Raw genomic sequence first — 20908 nt, 5'->3', positions numbered from 1 at the left:
GGAGTAGTTCACTGTAGCCTCGAACTTGTGGGTTCAAGTGATCCTCCTGCCTCTGCCTCCCAAAGTGCTGGGCTTACAGGCATGACACATAATGCTTTTAAAATGTATCTCTATGTATATTATGTCTTTCAAGTTAATCTATACAGCATATAACAATGCCATGATCAACTGGGCATAAATATTACTTATATTGATGGCATTTTTGAAAATTGAAGGATAATTTACATACCATAGAATTCACCACATAAAAGTACATAATTCAGTGTTTTTTATTATATTCACAAGTTGTATGCAACCATCACCACTACCTAATTCAAGAACATTTTTTCTTCATTATTTTTTTCTTTCTGTTCTTCAGATTAGAAAATTTCAATTGAACTATCTTCCAGTTTATTGATTCTTTCTTGTGCCCACTCAAATCTGCTGTTAACCCCTCTGGTGAATTTTTCATTTCAGTTATTATAGTGTTCAGTTTCAGGATTTCTATTTGGTTCCTTTTTAATAATTTCTCTTTATTAATATTTTCTATTTGGTGAAGTAATATTCTTGGACTTTCTTTTAGTACGTTAGACATGGTATCCTTTTGCTCTTTGAACGTATTTAAAATAGCTGACTTAAAGTCTTTGTCTAGTAAGTCCAACATGTGGGCTTCCTCAGAAACAATTTCCAATGATTGTTTTTATTCCAGTGCGAGTCTTACTTTGTTTCTTTGCCATTATTAAATAAAATCAGAGTTACTTGAACACAAGCACTGTGACGCTGTGACAGTCAATCTGATAACCCAGACAACTACTAAGTGACTAACAGGCAGGTAGTGTTTACAGCACGGACATGCTAGACAAAGGATGATTCACATCCCAGGGAGGATGGAATCTTGCAATTTTTGGTGGCAAAACTGGACAGTTAAAATAGTATAAATCTGATTCTTCCCCCTCCCCACGGTTTTTGCTTGTTGTAGTTGTTAGCATTTGTTTAGTAATTTTTCTGAACTAATTCTGTAAAGTCTGTGTTCTTTGTGGTATGTGGCCACTGAAGTCTCAGCTCAGTATAGTGATCTGCTGTTGATTAAACAGAGATTTCCTTAAACACATGGATTAAATCTCTTTGCCAAAGAGCTCAGCCAAGTCTTTGCTAAGGGGCTGTGTGTGTGTGTGTGTGTGTGTGTGTGTGTGTGTGTGTGTGTGTGTGTTGGGGCATGCCTTCAACATTCATGTAGGCAGTTTATAACTCTGCCTTAGTCTTTACCTCTTGCTTGCACAGAGCATCAAGGTCAGATAGATGTGGGAACTTAGGGCCTTCTCAGGTCTTTACTGAGAAAGTGAATAGCCCTACCATGTATGTAGCCTTCTAGATTTTCAGGAATATATCACTTTTAAAAGAACCTATGGACATCACCTTTAGTTCCTCCTTTTAAACTTTTTGATTAGTCTACTGTTTGCCTCAACTGTTACTCATCACCCAAGACAGCTGTGAAGTTAAAACTCTTGCTTGTAATTGCTTTAGAAAAACACTCCCTAGGGAGAAAATTATAATACTGGGCAACTCCAAGCCAGGTCAAACAAAGATGATCCTTTCTATTGGTGTCTTTCAGGGAAACACCAGACAGGTAAATAATGACAAGTCTTTGGAATTGGGGCTCTTAATGAGCTCCAGCAGCATTCTGCTCCCTCTGACAACAGGAATGCAGGGCTGTTATCTTTCAGGGTTACTGCTCAGCTGCAGAGTGGGGATGAGAATAAGGCAAGTTAAAACACCACAAAGCTCACTATTCTTACAGAGGGTTAGCTATTTTTCTTGAATAGCCTCCTGAAAACCTTTAGTTCATTTCCAGAGTTCTGAAAAAGTTGATTGTAACCATTTTTGTGAGTTCTTATGTAAAGGCAAGTTTTCAGAAGTCCTTACCCCACCTTTTCCCTGTCATTCTTGCATTTATTTCTAAGAAAATTTCTTAAGTACTCCTAGGATCACTTACTTTCAAGTATTTTTGTGGGAATTTAGTTTCTGCTACTTGTTTTATCTGGTCTCATTTGAATAATGGTCAGCATAGCTAAAATTAAAATTTATTTTTAAGTGAGTCTGGTCTCATTTGAATAATGGTCAGCATAGCTAAAATTAAAATTTATTTTTAAGTGAATTATTGCTTTTACGTCTCAATTCTTAGAAATTAGCAATTAATCTTGCTAATATTTGCTTAATGATATGAATAATTCAACTGTCATGATGAAATATAAATATTTCTTATAGGCATTATTAAGAAATAAGAGATAATACGTAGCCATGCCTATATGAACTAATGGTTATGGCTATTATCAGAAAATTGCATCCCAAATAAACCATAACAGACTTAGAGATAAGCTTGAGTGTTATAATACAGCTGCTATAGCCATGCTATTAAGAACAAAATCCTATTAAAATCAATTTGTGAAACTCATAATCCTTTAATCCAGTATAATCTGTTCTGCACTAACACGATAGCTGAAATCCTATGAAACCCCCCATTATCAAAAAGCACATTTTAAAAATAATAATTTTATTAAAAAGGAGATTAGGGAAAGTAGAGGTTAAAGTCTAAAAAAATTCTCCCAATTTTGTGATTAGGAGATCACTGTCATCTACTACTTAAATTTCTTATATTTGTGGATTTACAGTTTTCATCAAATTTGAAAAACTGTAGCTTTTATTTCTTCAGATATTTTTCTGGTCCAGCAACCTTCCCTCCCCCACACTCCTTTTCAGACTCTACACTTACATTAGGTTGCTTAAAGTCCTACAGCTCACGGATGCCATTTTCATATTTTTTTAAATTATTTTTTTCTCTTTCATTTTGCATAGTTTCTATTGCTATGTCCTCAAATACACTCATTCTTTATTCTGCAAAAGTGATCTTCTATTAATCCAACCTAGTGTATTTTTCATGTCAGACATTGTAGTTTTCATGATGAAAAGTTCAACTGGGGTTGTTCTATCTTCCATGTTTCTGCTTAACTTTTTGAACATGAGGAATACATTTTTTTTTTTTTTTTGAGACAGAGTCTCACTCTGTTGCCCAGACGAGTGCCGTGGAGTCAGCCTAGCTCACAGCAACCTCTAACTCCTGGGCTCAAGCGATCCACCCCCCTCAGCCTCCTGAGTAGCTGGGACTACAGGGATGAACCACCACACCAGGCTATTTTTTTCTATTTTTAGTAGAGACGGGGGTCTTGCTATTGCTCAGGCTGGTCTCAAACTCTCGAGCTCAAATGATCCTCCTGCTCACCTCCCAGTGTGCTAGGATTACAAGCGTGAGCCACCACACCTGGCCAAGGAATACAATTTTAATAATAATTGTTTTAATGTTCTTATCTGCTGATTCTAATTTATGGGTTAGTTTTGATTGAATGATTATTCTGCTCATTATAGATTATGTTTTCCTACTTCTTTGCATGCCTGGTAATATCTGCTTGTAGGCCAAACATAAGAAATTTTGTTAGTTGCTAAATATTTTTTATTCATATAAATGAGCTTTGTTTTGGGATGTATTTGAGTTATTTGGCAATAGTCTGATGCTTTCAAGTCTTGGTCTTATGATTTGTTAGGCAGGTCCAAGACAGAGCTTAGTCTAGGGCTAATTTCCTCCCTCTATTGAGAAAAGACCTTCTTGAGTACTCTATCTAATGCCCTGTAAATTATAAATTTTCCCAACCTGGCTGGTAGGAACAAGCACTACTCCTGGCCTTAGTGAGTGCCTGCCACTGTTCCTTCTATCCTTTCGGATGGTTCTTTCCCAGCCTTGGGCAGTTTCCTCATATGCCTGTGCTGAATATTTGACAGGGACCCTCTTAATATACCCAGAGTTCTCTTTCTGCACAATTCCCTCCTCTCCAGTACATTTTCCTGTGAACTCTAGTCATGCTGGTCTTCCTCTCAGTTTCATCTCAACTCGGGGCATCTGTAGGGCTCTGCCTGGGTTCTCCTTTGCTATTCTGAGGCTAGGAAACTCTCTCAACAAAATAAACTGGAGCACTGGTAAGCTCACTTCACCTGTTTCCTTTCTCTAAGAATCATTGTCCTTTGTTCTCTGATATCAAATATTTTGAAAACCGCTGTTTCATATATTTTGTTTGTTTTTGTTGTTTTTCAGGTGGGAGGATAAATCCAATCCCTATTACTCTATTTGTGCTTCATTTGAATGAAGTTTTATGTTTGTTGCTCTGAATCTTAAAAGCAAAGGAACTAGACATCTCTCTATAAAAGTATGAATTTAGTCTAAAAATTCTTTTTACCAGTATATAGACATTTTGACAATTTTTTTTCCTTATGACTGAAGTTTAGTGGCTTTCCATAGAAAAAGACATTTTACCCTCACATCTAAAATCCATTTATGGAATAATGTAATTATTCTATTATCTACTATCTGTAAAATATGTTAAGTTTTCTATAATTAAAGTACTCCATAAAAATAGATAATATTCTTCAATGGAGTAAAAACAACTACATAAAGCCAGGAAGGAAGGACTTTTACCCTCTCATTCTCAAGTTGAAAATTAAGATATCTAATAGATTCACCATTACAAATTCTCCAGGATCCAAATATAGACACATCTTTATGTGGCTGCATAAATAACTATTAAAAGATAATCTAGGTCTGATATTGATGAAGAATGATAGTCTAGTCTCTTTACTCCCTGAAAACCAGGAAACTTTATTTTTCTTCTTATTTAGTTAGACTTCATATCCTGCATAATACTCATTCACATTGGCACATTTTCCCTGAGTTGAGGTTCAGGAAGTTAACAGGGATAGACAATTGAGTTGGGAAATAAGTTACCCAACTTTCAAATTCAAGGGTTAAGATGGACAGCAGAATGCAGGCAACCAGTATAAAATTTCAGTTGTAACTTTCTCAACTGTGTTATTCCACTCTCCAGAAAGTTCACATCCTTCGTATACCCTGCAATTTTTTTTTTTTTTGAGACGGGGTCTCATTCTGTTGCCTGGGCTAGAGTGCAGTGGCATCTTCATAGCTCACTGCAGCTTCCAACTCCTGAGCTCAAGTGATCCTCCTCCTGCCTCACTCAGCCTCCTGAGTAGTTGCTGGACCATAGGTGCATGCCACCATGCCCAGCTAAGGTTTTTTTTTTTTTTTTTTTTGAGACAGAGTCTTACTCTGTTGCCCAGGCTAGAGTGCTGTGGCGTCAGCCTAGCTCACAGCAACCTCAAACTCCTGGGCTCAAGCAATTCTTCTGCCTCAGCCTCCTGAGTAGCTGGGACTACAGGTATGCACCACCATGCCCAGCTTATTTTTCACATATATTTTTAGTTGTCCATATAATTTCTTTTATTTTTTTAGTAGAGACAGGGTCTCGCTCTTGCTCAGGCTAGTCTTGAACTCCTGAGCTCAAACGATCTGCCCGCCTCAGCCTCCCACAGTGCTGGGATTACAGGTGTGAGCCACCCCGCCCAGCCTCTTAATGGAAATATTAAGGCAATATTTTCCTATTGTGTTACAAATACAAAGTGAGAGCAGTCAGAGCAGAACACTATTTTAACTGGCATTACTTTATCATATACACAGAGAATGGTTACCAGGCAACTAGAAGTATAAAGTCTTTTTCATTACCAAAGTTAAAGACCCTAAAGTTGTGGTACAAACTTACGTATTTCTTCTACAACTTGCGGGTCACATTCTTTGTATTTTTCTACTTCTGCCTTTAGCTGTTCCCTTTGGTCCCGAAGTGAAGAAAGTTCTTTTGCTAGCATAGTTCGCTCTTCCTGCATTAAAAATAGTTTTATGTACAATTAAGACAAACAAAATCCCATATGTTATAAGGTAATACATTTTATAAACACTTTCATTTTTTTCTCATAAATGATGAGCTTTTGACATTATTAAATATATACATACATGTATATTTGCAGTATAAGAACAAGTGAAATTCTCATCTTTCTCTGAAATCTCAAGCATCTTTTATATATATTGAATAATTAAACGTGAATTATGTAGAATGAGAATGGAATGCTCATAAATAAATGACAGGTCCCTGTTATGCCTGGATGAACTCTTAAATGACCATGTTATCATATGTGAGGGAAAAAAATTATACTACTTTTTGGGTACTTTTACAAGGTTATATATGCAAGTAATATTTTAGGGCAACATCAATTATCCTTAAAAGTGTTCTAGACAATTTGTCAACTTTTAAGGATTAACCTTTAGAAATATTTAAAGATATCAGAAATGGAATTGTATTAATTGTATGTGCCTCCCACCACTTTATTTTAAAGGTAAACCAGAATAAAGCTTTTAAATACAATATGATCCAACAAACACCATTTGAAACTTCTAGCTATAGTTCTCATTAACAGGTAGAAGTTACAGTGCTATAGGTATTCAATTCATATTTGTGAAACCTGAAAAATGAGTCCAAACAAAAATCAAGTGCCGGCAAAGATATGGTACAGAATTATAGGATAAATCTGGGGCAAAACCAAGTTCAAGCTGTCTAAACAGGACTTGTCTAAATTTCCTTGCTAACTTGTATTTTTGCATTTGCATTTTTCAACTTTTGCCTTTAGCTACTCCTTTTTGTTTAAAAGTAAAGAAAGTCCCTTTGCTAACATTTGTAGAAGAGAATGCATATATAGAGCAGCACGCTCTGAAGCAACACAGTCCAACAGGACCCTGCGATGGTAGAAATGTTCTACATTTGCACTCTCCACTGCAAGAGCTGCAGGCCACATGTGGCCGTAGGGTACAGGAAATGCAGCTATTGTGACTGAGGAACTGAATTTAATTGTATAATAGTTCATTTTAATTTAAATTTAAATAGCTGCATATGGTTAGTGTACATCATATCAGCACAGCTCAGGAGAAATTTAAAAATCACTAGAACATAACAAGATGGTCATTATTTGCCATCTACACCCAAATTTTACGTGCTTCAAAAGGAAAACTGAAGCTGGGTGTAGTGGCTCATGCCTGTACTTCCAGCTACGTGGGAGGCTGAGGCAGGAGGACCACTTGAGCCCAGGAGTTCGAGGCCAGCCTAGGCAACATAGTGCGACCCCCATCTCTAAAAAGGAAATCAAAAGGAGAAAAAGCTAATGAAGACAAGTGGTGAACATCTGTGTGAGTACAATGATCGCTCTCCAGACACCATGAATTGAAGCTGTGTTACAGCTACTAGCACTGGGATCTTTGCCAAATTATTTAACCTCTTTGTGCCTCCAGTTCCTCAAATGTAAAATGCAGATAGGAGCTACCTCCTTGATTGTTAGTAGGATTCAATGAATATATAGAATGCATTTAGAACAGTACTTGCCTGGTTCATAGCAAGCAAAATATACATGTTAGCTATTTCTCCTTTTTCGTCATCATGATGAATAATGTCTAGTTGATAGGGGCTAGGTATTTCTGCAAAGTCCTGGCTGGTAAGCTCAGGATGAGCACAAGACCTCATCTTTCTCAGGAGCCTTTCTGAACTATTACACTCTTCTGATACTGGTGGGTACTAACTAGGTTTGCTGGTAGATTTTTTTTCCCTCTAGTTGCACTGGTTCCACTGAACTGAGTAACTAACAGTCAGTAGACTGGCTGACAACTTCTGGGCACGCATATGTCACCATTAGTTGAAGTGCTTCTACAAGTTATTGCCAGTTTAAGAAAAGAGAGAATCAAATAAAGAAGTGGTAATTGCTACTGTTAACTGAAGAAATTTAACAGCTTCATGTTATGCCCAGAATTTACCTTTCCTTGAACAGTCTTCAAAAATTACCACTCTTCAATTCCTATCTGTGATTGTGCTATTCACATGAAAAAATACATGTGAAGTAACTTTAGAAGCATAAAGCCACCATAAACCTGTATGTATTCCTTCTACAATGTGACAGGCTTTCAGAGTTGCTTTCTTTCACAATCAGGTGATACAAACAAAGACCTAGATGGAATGCTTAGTGGTTCATGTTGATCTTCAGTATTTTTTTTTTTTTTTTTTTGAGACAGAGTGTCACTTTGTTGCCCTGGCTAGAGTGAGTGCTGTGGCGTCAGCCTAAATCACAGCAACCTCAAACTCCTGGGCTTAAGCAATCCTACTGCCTCAGCCTTCCGAGTAGCTGGGACTACAGGTATGCGCCACCATGCCCGGCTAATTTTTCCTATATGTATTTTATTTGGCCAGATAATTTCTTTCTATTTTTAGTAGAGATGGGGTCTCACTCTTGCTCAGGCTGGTCTCCAACTCCTGACCTGGAGCGATCCACCCGCCTTGGCCTCCCAGAGTGCTAGGATTACAGGCGTGAGCCACCGCACCTGGCCATCTTCAGTATTTTTTAAAGTCATAAATCCATAGTTGAAATAATAATGAAACTAGAAAGTGATGTGATTTTTTAAAATGTCGAACCTAATACTTTAGAAACATTACACTTTTTAAAATAAAATAGGTCAATATTTATTTAAATAACTTAAAAATATTACAAGGCCACAAGGATACTATGTTGGTTTTCAGTTTGTTTCTGTGCCAAAATTAAAAAAAAAAAAAAAAAGACTCAAAAATTTATGTAAACATTTATACAGACTTACCATGTACCAGGTCTTCTTCTAAGTGCTTTGCAAATATTAACTAGTTCAATCCACACAGTAACCCTATTAAGTAAATTTTATTATTCTTATTTTACAACTGAGAAAACTGAAAACAGAATTTAGGAGACTTTCAAAACCGGGCACTCTGGCTCCAGGGTGTATGCTTCTATGTTATTGCTGCCATATGCAATAATAACAACAACAACAACAACAATAAATCTAGCTTCACAATTAGTGACCCCTACCAGGTCAAATATTCATGTCCTTTGCTATGATCCTCTTCTTCTGGTAGGAATGGCACCTTCCTTATAGGAAGCTCTGTGTCCTTATTCTTCTGTTTAGAATTGTCATTGTTAGTGAATCTATAGACACAAACTTACCGTCTCATGTCGACCAATTTTAGCTTTTTCAATGCTTTTCTGTAGGTTTGCATGCTTTTGGCTTCCCTCAGACAACTAGAGAATCAAAAACAAATAAAATGGCTTGCTAAGATAAACTGTCTTGACATATAGTTTATGAAGACAAAATGAAACTTGTCTTTGGCCTAGGTCAATGTCACAAAAAAGTCAAAGACTACACTGGGAACTAACTTCTCTAATTTGAAGAAAACCAAGGACCATAAATCATTAGGGTAGACTGAAAAAACGGAGTTTAAAAAATATTTTCTTCTTGTTCCATGCAGAAAATGAATAACATGCTTTCAATCTTTTCTACATAGTCTTCATTTATCAGGTTCCCACCCTGACCCAAATAACTTGAGGTCTATTATTTAGTTAGAAATTGAATTTGAAAATTAGAAAAAAAAAGTTTTATATAAATTCTCTCTTCCAATTTGATTTCACTTCTTACTAGTCTTTTCAAAATACCCTAGACTATTTCTTGTAGACTTGTAGTATTTGTGACCTGTTTACTGTCAATAATGAATATATCACTTATTATTCTTAAATAAAGTACTTTATGAGGAATTGCATACTTTACATACTATGTTCTTAGAGTAGAAAAAAATCTGTTGCCTGTTGTTGATTTTAGGTATGTTTTAAATATTTTAAAAGTGATGAGTTTAAACATTTTACCCGGCTTAGAAAGTGGATAATTATATGTGGAAATGGATTAAATAACACCAGCATAGAGAGACTGGAGATATGGAATATTCATTAGCATGCAGCTGGGCCCACACCAGAAAGCACTGGTTAATTTCAGAACATTGCTTCCCAGTCTCCATTTTATTAATCTCACCTGGGTCCATGACTAAATAAATAATCACAGGAAATTCCCAATACTAAATTCTCTACCACATCTTTTGCTACAAACTAAAGAGAAATTTCGGATTTATTTGATTGGGGGCCTTCTTAAAATATATTCCACTCCTCCCTCCCTTGAGTTATAAACATTTAGAAAATAATAATTGGACTAATTTTTGTTGGCTGATTATAAAAACACTTTACAATATGATCTAGTTATATGTAGAGAGTGAATAATATTTAGATGCCCTTTTTTGCTTAAAATTCAGAAATAATATCTTCAAAAACTTGGCAGCCCTACCCTGGTTTTGGGAAATCTTTCACTTCTCAATATGCATAAGGGGAACATTGTAAGCTTTCCTTTAATAGTTCTAGAGTCACTGATTCTAATCCATAGCATGAACAAGATCTGTTGGTAATGTCAAGCAGACATCACCACAAACCAGTTATACCTCTTCTTGAGAGTAATTATCTTCCTAAGTTAAAAAAAAAAACCTGCTGTAGATTCAAGAGCAAAATAAACCTTTAAGACCCTAAATTTAGCAAGGAGATCTAGTTCTTTATGACAAGGGCTCCCATTTATAAAATAAAAACGTTAAAAAAGTTAATATTCCACCCTGAAGTTACCACCTGAAATAATTTTAAAATGTATGTAACATTTAAATTCAGGAGTAGAGGATTTTTCCAATTAAAAAACACATACACACATATATTAGCATTAACATTTTTCCATTAAATATCTTAAAAATAACCAGATAGGTAGATATCCAAAAAGTTAATAATTATATGAAATAAGCCAATAATTAAAGGATATATATCTTTAATTATGTTAATGAAGTAGCAGGTACTGTATGTCAGTTTGTAATTATTTACAACTTAAAAGCATTTGAAAGAGAGCTCATTCACAAATTCCTTAATTCTGAAAATAATCTCACACATTTTAAATGTGGAGCACTAAATTCAGGATTTGTCATTTTAAGTATCTTGGTAATGGAGAGAGGCACAATCTAAATGATGTTATCAAAGGAAAAGCTTCTGCTAATTATCCTAAATACTGAAACAATTTGGTTCAACCCAATAGTGAAGGATTCTTGGCTCACTGCTTAGTTCTTGAAATCTCAACCACTGGGAATGATGAAAGCAACTTCAGTCAGGCTGCCCTGGCTATCAGTTTTTCATCTGTACAACTATCAGAAGTACTGCTGCTGTAGTTTCTAACATGCACTTTGGAAGTAAACCAAACCTAGGCCCTGAAGTGATAAAAGCCAAAATTTTTAGCCACTGTATCCATATTATCTGAACCAGTACTTCCCAAACTTTAGCATGTATCAGAATAACCCAAAGGGCTTGTTAAGACACACGTTGCTGGGCCTCACCTGCCTCTGAATAGCAGGTCTGGGGTGGGGCTCAGGAATTTGCATTTCTAACATGTTCCCAGGTGATGCAGATACTGCTGTTTGGGGGGCACCACACTGTTGAGAACTACTGATCTAAACAAAAACCTGTCTTCTTGCAGTAACAAACCCAACTAAAATACACAGGTTATTAATATATGGAAAAATATTATCTAGTTCATAAGCAAAAATGAATTACTGCTAAATATTATAGCCTGAACTAGAAACAAAGTATCTTAATATTTGTCTTTAAAAGAAATACAAAAGTACACATTTACAAAAATAGAAAAAGGGGTGATACCCTGTGTTTAAAAAAGGCATTCACCATAGGATTCCTTTAAAGAGCAAATTTTCTGGGCACATTTCTATAATGTAAAACCAGAACCAACTATATACTGTAATAAATCCACTTCTGAATATCACTAAAGCAAATAGTAATTTTTAAAAACCCAATAACTCAGAACAAAACTGCAGCTGCAACAATAAAAACTACTTATAATTTGTAAAAACACGATTTCATCTTTAGATTTGATGATCTGACACAATGCTTCTCTTTAAATGCATTCCAGGCCACCTATACACTTAGGGTTGAGAAACATAATGCCAATGTTTTCCAAAGGGCTAATTCACTGCCTGGAGGAATTGCCTATTCATAAGAAACAGAAAGATTGATTCAAGCTGGCTGCATTGGAATTCTGATTGGGTCTTTTTTAGAAATAAAGTTCAAAACATCATATAGAGGTTTTCCTAAGTGGGAAAGATCACCAACAAACAGGGAGTGAGGAAGAGATAATATCAAGAGCAACCAGCTCAGCCTCCTGGTTTATCAAAATTCATGTACTGTGTTGTGGAGAAATCAGTTCTATATCTTCTGTATATGCTTTAAAAAGGAAAAACAAAAAACAAAAAAACCAGAGCCAGTATCATTTACTTTAAAATTTAAATCTTTTAATAAAGGTGATATTCCATTTAGGAATTAATTGCTCATAAGGAACCAGTGAATAAACAACAAACAACAGACTAGTGGTCCCTCAACCAGATATATTAGAAATAAGATTTAATAAGATTAAAGTAATAAAAATACAAGTAGAAACTTAAAAAAATACAAGAAGGAAAAAGCAGGCAGATTTTAAAATGAACTAATTTTAACTTCTAGGAAGAGATAAAAAATATTAAAAAGTAGTTAAAAGATATGGAAGATCCAACAGAAGCCTAATCTAACAGTGAATATCAGGACAACTTAGAAGTTGTGACTACAGTCAGACAAAACCTTATTTAGAATCCAGTTAGAAATCATTCAGATATTTTGAGAGTCAAAGACATGTAAAAATCTAACTGATGCAGTGAAGGAAGTTAGATATAAACTTATAAGGATTAAAGACTCTTCAGGCATGAGAAATGGGTTCTCATAAGACAAATCCAGAGATGAGGGCTAAGTAGCTGAGGCTACTAATTGCCCATCAATATCCATTCTTTCTTAGTAACAGGATCCTGGACAAAAGGCCTAGCTAAAAAAACAAAAACAAAAAATCTTGTACTTCTCTGCCTACTTCAAATCAGGTATAGCCATATGACTGTTTTGTCCAACAAGATGGACTCAGATGTTGTTGGAAATGGATGTTCCCTTTGCCCTTCCCTTCCTCCTTTCTGCTATCTGTTAATATGGGCATGATGGCTGGAGCTTCACATTAGATAATGAGACAATACCTAACGGGAGGTGGAGTTCCCACTGACTAGCCTCACCCAGACAATCCTCCTCCAGACTTCTTTTATACGAGAGGGAACTAAATTCTTAGGTGTTTAAGCCACTGTTGTTTTGGGTTCTGTATAAAGACAAACCTAATTCTGACATAGTGACCAATGCCTACGATTTATGGAGTCTCAGTTATGGTGCAAATAAACAGGAATCATTGTGTCTGTCAGAGCGATAGGCAAGAACACATCCTAGATAGGGAATCATTGTTAAGAAACCCAAAATCCACTTGGAAGGCAATCCTAAAATGACTTAGAATGACAAAATTGTTTCTTTAATAAAGTACATTTTTTTAATCAAGGAGATTTAGGATTAAGTATAAAGATGTGCAGACTTGTAATACTAATATTTTTGTGGTATTAATTTATACATATTTTGTATTGTACTCATGGGTAAACCATAAAAGTAACTTAATACTTCTTCCCAACTACTATTTAAAAACAGCTCAGTGAGGGAAATACTTCCCCTGCTCCTGGATGAAGAGTTGGAAGTCCCATGACTTCTTTGGTCACTCTTAGTTGATCAAGATCTACAATTACTGTAAGTTATCAAGTACATGATTCAGAAATTAGACTGTCTGACATAGTAACTGACACTTCAAATCCTGGTTTAAAGATAAGACTAGCCAGGTGTGGTGGAGTATGCCTATACTCCTAGCTATTCAGGAGGCCGAGGTGGGAGGACTGCTTGAGGCCAGGAGTTCAAATGCGCTTGTGAATGGCCACTGCACTCCAGCCTGGGCAACACAGCAAGACCTGTTTCTTAAAAAAAGTGGGGGGGTGGGGGTGGGCAAGAAGCCTCAATGTTCTCTACATCTAACAGATGTTTAAGCTGAACTTTTTATGGCTACACTCCTGGGTTCCCTGCAGGCTTCCCTGTTGCATCTCTATTGAAATCCCTGTGACGCAGAAGACACATTCTATTCTTCTGGCTCCTACACAACATTCCATCTCTCACTATCCCCCTTTCCCAGCTTGTCCCCCAAAGCCCTTCCAGTCTAGTTTTTCAGAGGTTCCACACAGAATCTGTTAGGTTTCAATGCCCTTCTCTGGGACAGAATTTAATAGAGCTCCAGGTTGGCTCTTGTTCACTCACTTTTGAATGTGGCACACATGTAGTCCCATGGGAACACTCATATATCCAACAAACTCCAGGACTGCTGGCCAAGACCTTACTTTTATATATAATAATAATTGATAGAACCTACGAACAACAGATCTACGTAGATGCTAAAATTAGCAAAATCATTTTTATATGAGGAATTACTTATTTTCCTACTGTCTTTCAAGAGCAGTGGGAAATAACAGACCTAACAGATGTTTCTCAGCAGCTTCCATCATCTCACTAAAGCATGGATTTCTAGGCTGAAAGCATCTCATATTGCTTAGATTTTACTTTTGGAATTTCCAAATATTTCTTACAGGGATTAAGATCATCCATTACTGAAATTTCTAATGAAAATGTTGCTTAAATGCTATTTAAAATGTTTTGGTCTAATAAGTTATTCAATTCCTTTAAGTAATTTAGTTTCATTAGAAGCCACCAATCTAAAAGACAAATAATTTGCTAAAAAATATCATTTAAAGAGTTTAAGCTCAAATTTCTATTTAACCTAAATAGAATTAACTTAAAGCTTTAAATTTCTATTTAGACTAGCTTATGATAAACTCCCCCATTAAATTTATAAAGTCAAAGAAAAACAGCGCTAAGAAATAGTAATTAGAGTACCTGCCCATAAATGCTTTTATCTTCTTGAGAGAATAATGTTCTCCCTTCTTTTTCTACTTCTACCTCTTAGAGTAGAAAGGTTCAAGAGGAGGACTTGGATTTCAAAAAATTACAAAGGCAAACTGACTCTTTCCCTTTCATGGCCTAAATAGCCTAAGAAGAGTAGGCTATTTAGAAGAGTAGAACAACCCAACACATTTTGATGGTGATCTGACTCAAGAATTGAGAGCAGCCAACCAAACTAAAAGTTGTGGTAAACTGAAGTGTCACAGGTTATTCAAAAGGTGAATACATACAGTTTTTTTAAAAAAAATAACAAAATGTAAAACAAAGATTATTTTGTATCTGATCTAAAGTTAAGCTATTTTCTAAAAAGAGGTATAGTGTAGAAAAGCTACATTTATAAATAAATATAAATACCAGGGAATCTGAATAAGGCCCCATATCTGAATATGATGAAATGCAGGCCTGGAAGTTTGAACCATGACACTGAGTCAAGTAAGAGCTATACTTTAAACAGGGTTATTTTTATAAAACTTCTAAATATATAAAGCAGCCATAAATGTTATAAATATTGAAATATTAAAATTCATAAAATATTGATATGCATTTGAGGGGCAAAACAGCCCAAACAAATTGAAATTAAGGCTATCCCAAGAAATTAAGGATGTATGTGACTTTGACACTCTGCCACCACCTGGTGGCATAGCATCAAAATTGCAGGTGCAGTTTTTTGCCAAGTAAAATCTTCTAGGTTGTTTGATTTAGGGGGAATATATTTTTGAGGAATGGCTGTCACAAATCTGTTTCTTATATTAAACATAGAAGAGTCTTTGGGGATGGAAATTCTATAGCTCTAAGGTCAGCCTTCTCGAACTCATCCACCAAATAGCTTTAATAGCAAAGGAGAGTAGTTACTGGGGGAAAGTTTGGATGCCTAGCCCAAAGCTACCTACCACAAAAGCAAAACAAACAAAAAAACCAAACAACATAAAAAATAAATCTCTGATGTCTTAAGTTCTACCATAAAAATTCACACATCGCAGTTGTAATATTAACTATTTTTTTATTATTTTAAAATCACTTACCAATAAAAAATACTGTTTATATACTTCTCTTTCCCTATCCTCAATCTTTTTTTTTTGGAGACAGGGTCTTGCTCTGTCACCCTGGCTAGAGTGCAGTGGCATCATCATAGCTCACTGCAACCTCAAACTCCTGGGCTTGAACAATCCTCCTGCCCCAGCCTCCCAAGTAAGTGGGACTACAGGTGTGCACCACCTCACCTGGCTAATTTTTCTATTTTTGTAGAGATGCGGTCTTGCTCTTGGTTCCTGACCTCAAGCAATCCTTCCACCTTGGCCTCCGAAAGTGCTAGGATTATAGGAGTGAGCCACCACACCTGGTCTCACTCCCAATCTTTGAGTCACTTAATCTCAACAAACATATATTTAATTCTTGACTATCTAGGCCAATGGAGAGGTAATAAAATAATTCAATTTAAAAGACATGACTTTTAAGTGCATATGGATACAATTTGGCAGATCCTGTTAGTTGCCTCTATAAAGCCTTTCTTTCTTTGCTAAAAGAACTATAATTTTTGTTCAGATTGGGGTGGCAATGTGCTCAGAATGGATCCCCTCCCAGAGCATAAATTATGTTGGCTTAGATCGTTTCAGGGTGAGCATGTAACTGAGACCTGGCCAATAAAGCATAAAAGGAAGCCCACTTGGGAAAGGAGGTAGTCTGGGATTTTTCTCCTGGATAAAAAGAGAGAGGTACAAAAAGAAGAGTTCAGGCTGGTCTGAAGGTAGTGAGTTATCTCGCTTGATTGTTCAGTCAGTTACAGATTGAACTCCTTTTTCTACCACTTTCCTCCCTTCTCACTACTGCACTTGACTAGTCTAAAAGAAAAAAGAAAGAAAGAAAACAAAAAGAGAGTCCATCTTTCTTCCTGCTTTGGACATTGCCATGGCAGGATACAGTGGCTACAGTAGTTATTGCATCCAAAAAGGGAAAGCCAAAAAGTATCAGAGAAGCCATTCCAGACTTCTGATCGCGACGTATGGTAGGATTAACCAATCCTGAAAGAGCTCCTGCAAACTTCTTGTATGTAAGATAATAAACCTTATTATTTAAGCCAACTTAGATCTACTTTTTTGTTATTTGTGGCTAAAAACATACTGATTCATGCATATAAAAAAGAAAGTATATATATAAATGTCAAGAGTAATTAGTTTGGAATGATAGGATTGTAAGCCATTTAATTTTCTTCTTCATTCTTTTGATTTACAGTAAATAACTTTTAAATTTATTACAGAAAAATACAAATAGTATTTTAACATATCAGAACAGTATGTAGTTTTTGTGGTTTGAACAGTTCTTACTTGTGGGCCAGGTGCTCATCTCAGCACTTCAGGAAGGTGGATTGCTTGAGGCCAGGAGTTCAAGACCAGTCTGGGCAACATAGCAAGATCCTGTCTCTACAAAAAAACTTTAAAAAAACTTAGCCAGGTGTGGTGGTGGCAGGCCTATAGTCCTAGCTACTTGGGAGGTTGAAGCAGGAGGCTGGCTTGAGCCCAGGAGTTCAAGGCTGCTGTGAGCAATGATTGCATCACTGCACTCCAGCCTGGGCAACAGAGCAAGACTCTATCCCTTAAAAAAAGAAAAATGCTCACTTGCTAATGTCCTGTTAGAGATACAAATTTAAAGTATTCTAAATGGATGGAGAAAACAGAAGTATAATCTATAAAGCAGACACTATAACATACACTAAGAGAAAGCTGACCACTACACTTAAGTGTCTTGTAAGGAGGGAGTTAGTAAAGACAAGGAATATGGACTGGGCTCTTTAATTTTAAATTTTTATTTTTAGAAACAGGATCTTGCTTTGTTGCTCAGGCTGGAGTGCAGTGGCATGATCATAGTTCACTGCAACTTCAAATTCCTGGGCTCAAGTAATCCTCTTGCCTCAGCCTCCAGAGCAGGTGGGTCTAACAGGCATGTACCATCACACCCAGCTAATTTTTAGTTTTGTTGTAGAGACAGCGTCTTGCTATGCTACTCAAGTTGATCTTGAACTCCTGACCTCCAGTGATCCTCTGCCTCAGCCTCTCAAAGTACTGGGATTACAGGTGTGAGCAATTGTGTCCAGTGGGTTGGGCTCTTTAAGAGACTCCACACAGATGTATTTAATCAAGAAAGGAGTTTAAAAAGAACAGTCGACATCAGCAGGGCTTTGCACATGTTGGAAGGTGATATGCCAGCTGGTGAGACTGTATTTCAGCTATCAACACAGAATACACACCAACTCTGGGGAGAAGGGGGAAGTCTAAGACAGAAAATAGTCTTAATTTGCTGAAATGAACCTATAAACTTGGGCAGCATTTCCCAAAGTGTATTCCACAGAACATTAATCCCTGATAAAAATGGGTCAAATAAGATTCACAATGCACACTGGCATACTAAAGGCTCAAAGAACTCTAACTCAAATTCTTTTGATTGCAGAACTCTCTTTTAGGTAACACTTGTTATATATCCATTCCACAAAACCACTTTGGGTAATGCTGAGCGAGGGTCCAGAAAAATACAATTCAGGTAAAGTGGTGAAAAAAAGAAATGACAAAGTTTAAAATTCATACTTAATTATTCCTACATAATATGTACTTCTGAGTCTGAGTTCTAGAAAAAAATCAAGATTATTATAATCATGACTACTTAATGGAAATCATCTTTACTGCTGTGTTGTGGACTGAGAAGCAAGGAAAGCGAATGGCCAGGGAGTAAGACTCCTGGACTCAGTGCACAGTAGTTAGGACTGAAACTTGGCTGTGATGTATTGATTTATGCACTCATTCAACATTTATCATGCCTCTACGTGTCTTAATAACTGCATTCCATGTTGGGGATAAAAGATGATTTATGCAGTCTGCCCTCAAAGAATGTCTGCCATAGAAACAAGGCACATAAAGACTTCAATCTATAAAAGAAACCTGTATAAGATAGTCATAGCACAAAGAAGTACTAAACCCTGCAGAGGAAGAAGGGATCAAAATTCTCCTGGAAGATTTTTGAAGTGGGTCTTAATATGTCTCTGGTTAATGGACAGGTTAAAGTTTGCTAGTTACACAATCAAAGAGAACAAGCCACATACAACTATAATATGTCAATTGAAAAAACAAAAGAACAAGCCAGGCACAGTATGTAAAGACACAAGCTATAAAATGAATGTCATTCAGGAAGGACTGCTTAGTAGGGTTAGAGAAGGAGCAACAGCAGGTTACTAGGCTGGCCAGTGGCAGGAGCCAGATTACAGAGAGACTTAGAGTCAGTCTGAGGAATCTGGACTTTATTATTTAGGATTGGGAAACCATCCAAGGGTATTAAAGATAACTATTATAGCAGATGGGAGAAAGTGAAGGCTGGAGACAGGGAGACCAGTGAAAACACTAATTCAAAGTTCTGGGCCAGAGATAATGAGAGTCTAAGCCAAGACAGTGGCAATGGGGATGGAGAGAAAGGGAGAGATTGGAGAGATATCAGGATGTAGATTCAACACGTATTTGGAACTAAATGGATGTGGAGGAAAGGGAGTGAAAAATCTAAGGTAACGATCAAGTTTCAGATTTAGGTGACTAAGTGAACAGTGGTTTCAGAATCTAGAAGACAGAGGAGCAAGTTTGGGTAATACACTGAGTTTTGATCATATTGAGTTTAAGTTGTTTGTCAGCTACTCAAGTAGAGATGTCTAGTAGGTAGCTGAATACCTACTAGGTGCAGTGCTTAGTCCAGAGGTATAAACAGGAGATAAACAATGGGGAATCATAAGTATATAGGAGGCAATGAAAGCCTTAGGAGGAAATGAAACTAACCAGGAAGAATGTACAGAGTAAAAAACAACCAGCCTGGAGATCCCCAGTATGTTGAGGGTAGTTGCCTGGAGCTGAGGTGGTTTTCCTGATTTCTAAGAGCTTAACAGAAAGCATACATTTACTTAAGATGGGACTACACGGCCTTACACCTAAAATCTCATGAATGGTAGAAGAAAAATGAGACTCCAGTGAAAAACATAATCTTTCTTTACAATTGGGAATGCCAGAGTATTGTTTTAAAGCCTAGATTTTTATCAACTCAGTATGTTAACATTAGTTATTTCACACTAATTCTGAAAAGCTCTTAGTGGTATCATATATGTTTCTGGTTTAAAAAATCATTTATAATGCAATGGGAATAAAGTCAACAAGTCATAAATCTTAAAATAGGGCCTTTATAATACTTTGGAGAAAAGCAGACTAGGGTTATTAGAGAAATGAAAATGGGGCAAGTATAAGAACTACAACTAAGCATAACTGACAATAATTGGTGATAGATTACATACAAAGTGAAAAGAACCGAACTTTATCATCTAGAGTGAAGATAGTTCATTGTGGAAGTGACAGACCTCAGGGTGATCTCCACTTTTTATATACTTATTCAGTTAAAGATAAAGATCTGGAAAGAATAACTACAGATCTTACTCAAGATACTGGCATATTGGAGATAAATAGAATTACTCTCCAAGAAGTACGGAGAAGAAAACACTCTTTAGAATGAATCTGAAGGACATGAAGGTAGAGAGAAGAAAACAGTAGTAAAGGAAAGTAGACTGGTCAGAGAAAGATTGATTATTAGGAATAAAGTGCTCTAGGAGACAGTTAACTATGTCAGAACTGGCAGAAAAAGAAGTAGTTATGAAGAGAAGAAAGGCACTGAAAGCACTAAGTTATGGCCCCAGAAGCAGTGAGATCCAGGAGGAAAAAGGGGAGGCAGCAGGATTAAATGAACTGAGTTTGCTACTCTCTCCTCTGTTCTCTAATAATGCCTGCTTGTTTCTCTTTTACTGCACGTCTTAATTGTAATACAACTTGTTTATGGTCTAGTTTCTGAACTAAATTGTGAATTCACTGAGGACATGGCTATGTCTTAATCTTTTTATTTCCAGCACCTGGCATGGAGCCATAGTTCTTAGCAAGTGCATAGGTGTTTGCTGAAGAATTGAATGGCTTCCCATTTCACTCAGGCCTTTGCATTGGCTGACTTCTCTGTCTGGATGCTGTCTCTCTCTGGATGTTTCTCCTCAAGATATTCAGAGTTAACTTCCTACCCACCCTCACACCTCACTTTCTCGGTAAAGTCTACTCTGACTACCCTATTTTAAATCTGCACCTTGGCCCCCCCAACTCTAGTACTACTTTAT

General features: G+C 36.5%; 1 protein-coding gene across 1 annotated transcript in view; it reads right to left on the bottom strand.

Moving 5' to 3' along the window:
• MND1 (meiotic nuclear divisions 1) overlaps positions 1-20908 on the bottom strand; it is a 52006-nt gene that overhangs the window by 5274 nt on the left and 25824 nt on the right. The window contains exons 5-6 of the mRNA XM_045552136.1: positions 8938-9012; positions 5637-5751 (exon numbers count right to left, since the gene is read on the bottom strand). Coding sequence (XP_045408092.1) covers positions 5637-5751; positions 8938-9012 — 190 coding nt within the window. The remainder of the gene's footprint in view (positions 1-5636; positions 5752-8937; positions 9013-20908) is intronic.

The sequence above is a fragment of the Lemur catta genome, chromosome 5, assembly GCF_020740605.2.
Source record: "Lemur catta isolate mLemCat1 chromosome 5, mLemCat1.pri, whole genome shotgun sequence".
NCBI classification, from domain to species: domain Eukaryota; kingdom Metazoa; phylum Chordata; class Mammalia; order Primates; family Lemuridae; genus Lemur; species Lemur catta.
The sequence above is the reverse complement of the archived record's forward strand: the minus strand, read 5'-3'. Positions and strand labels throughout refer to the sequence as shown.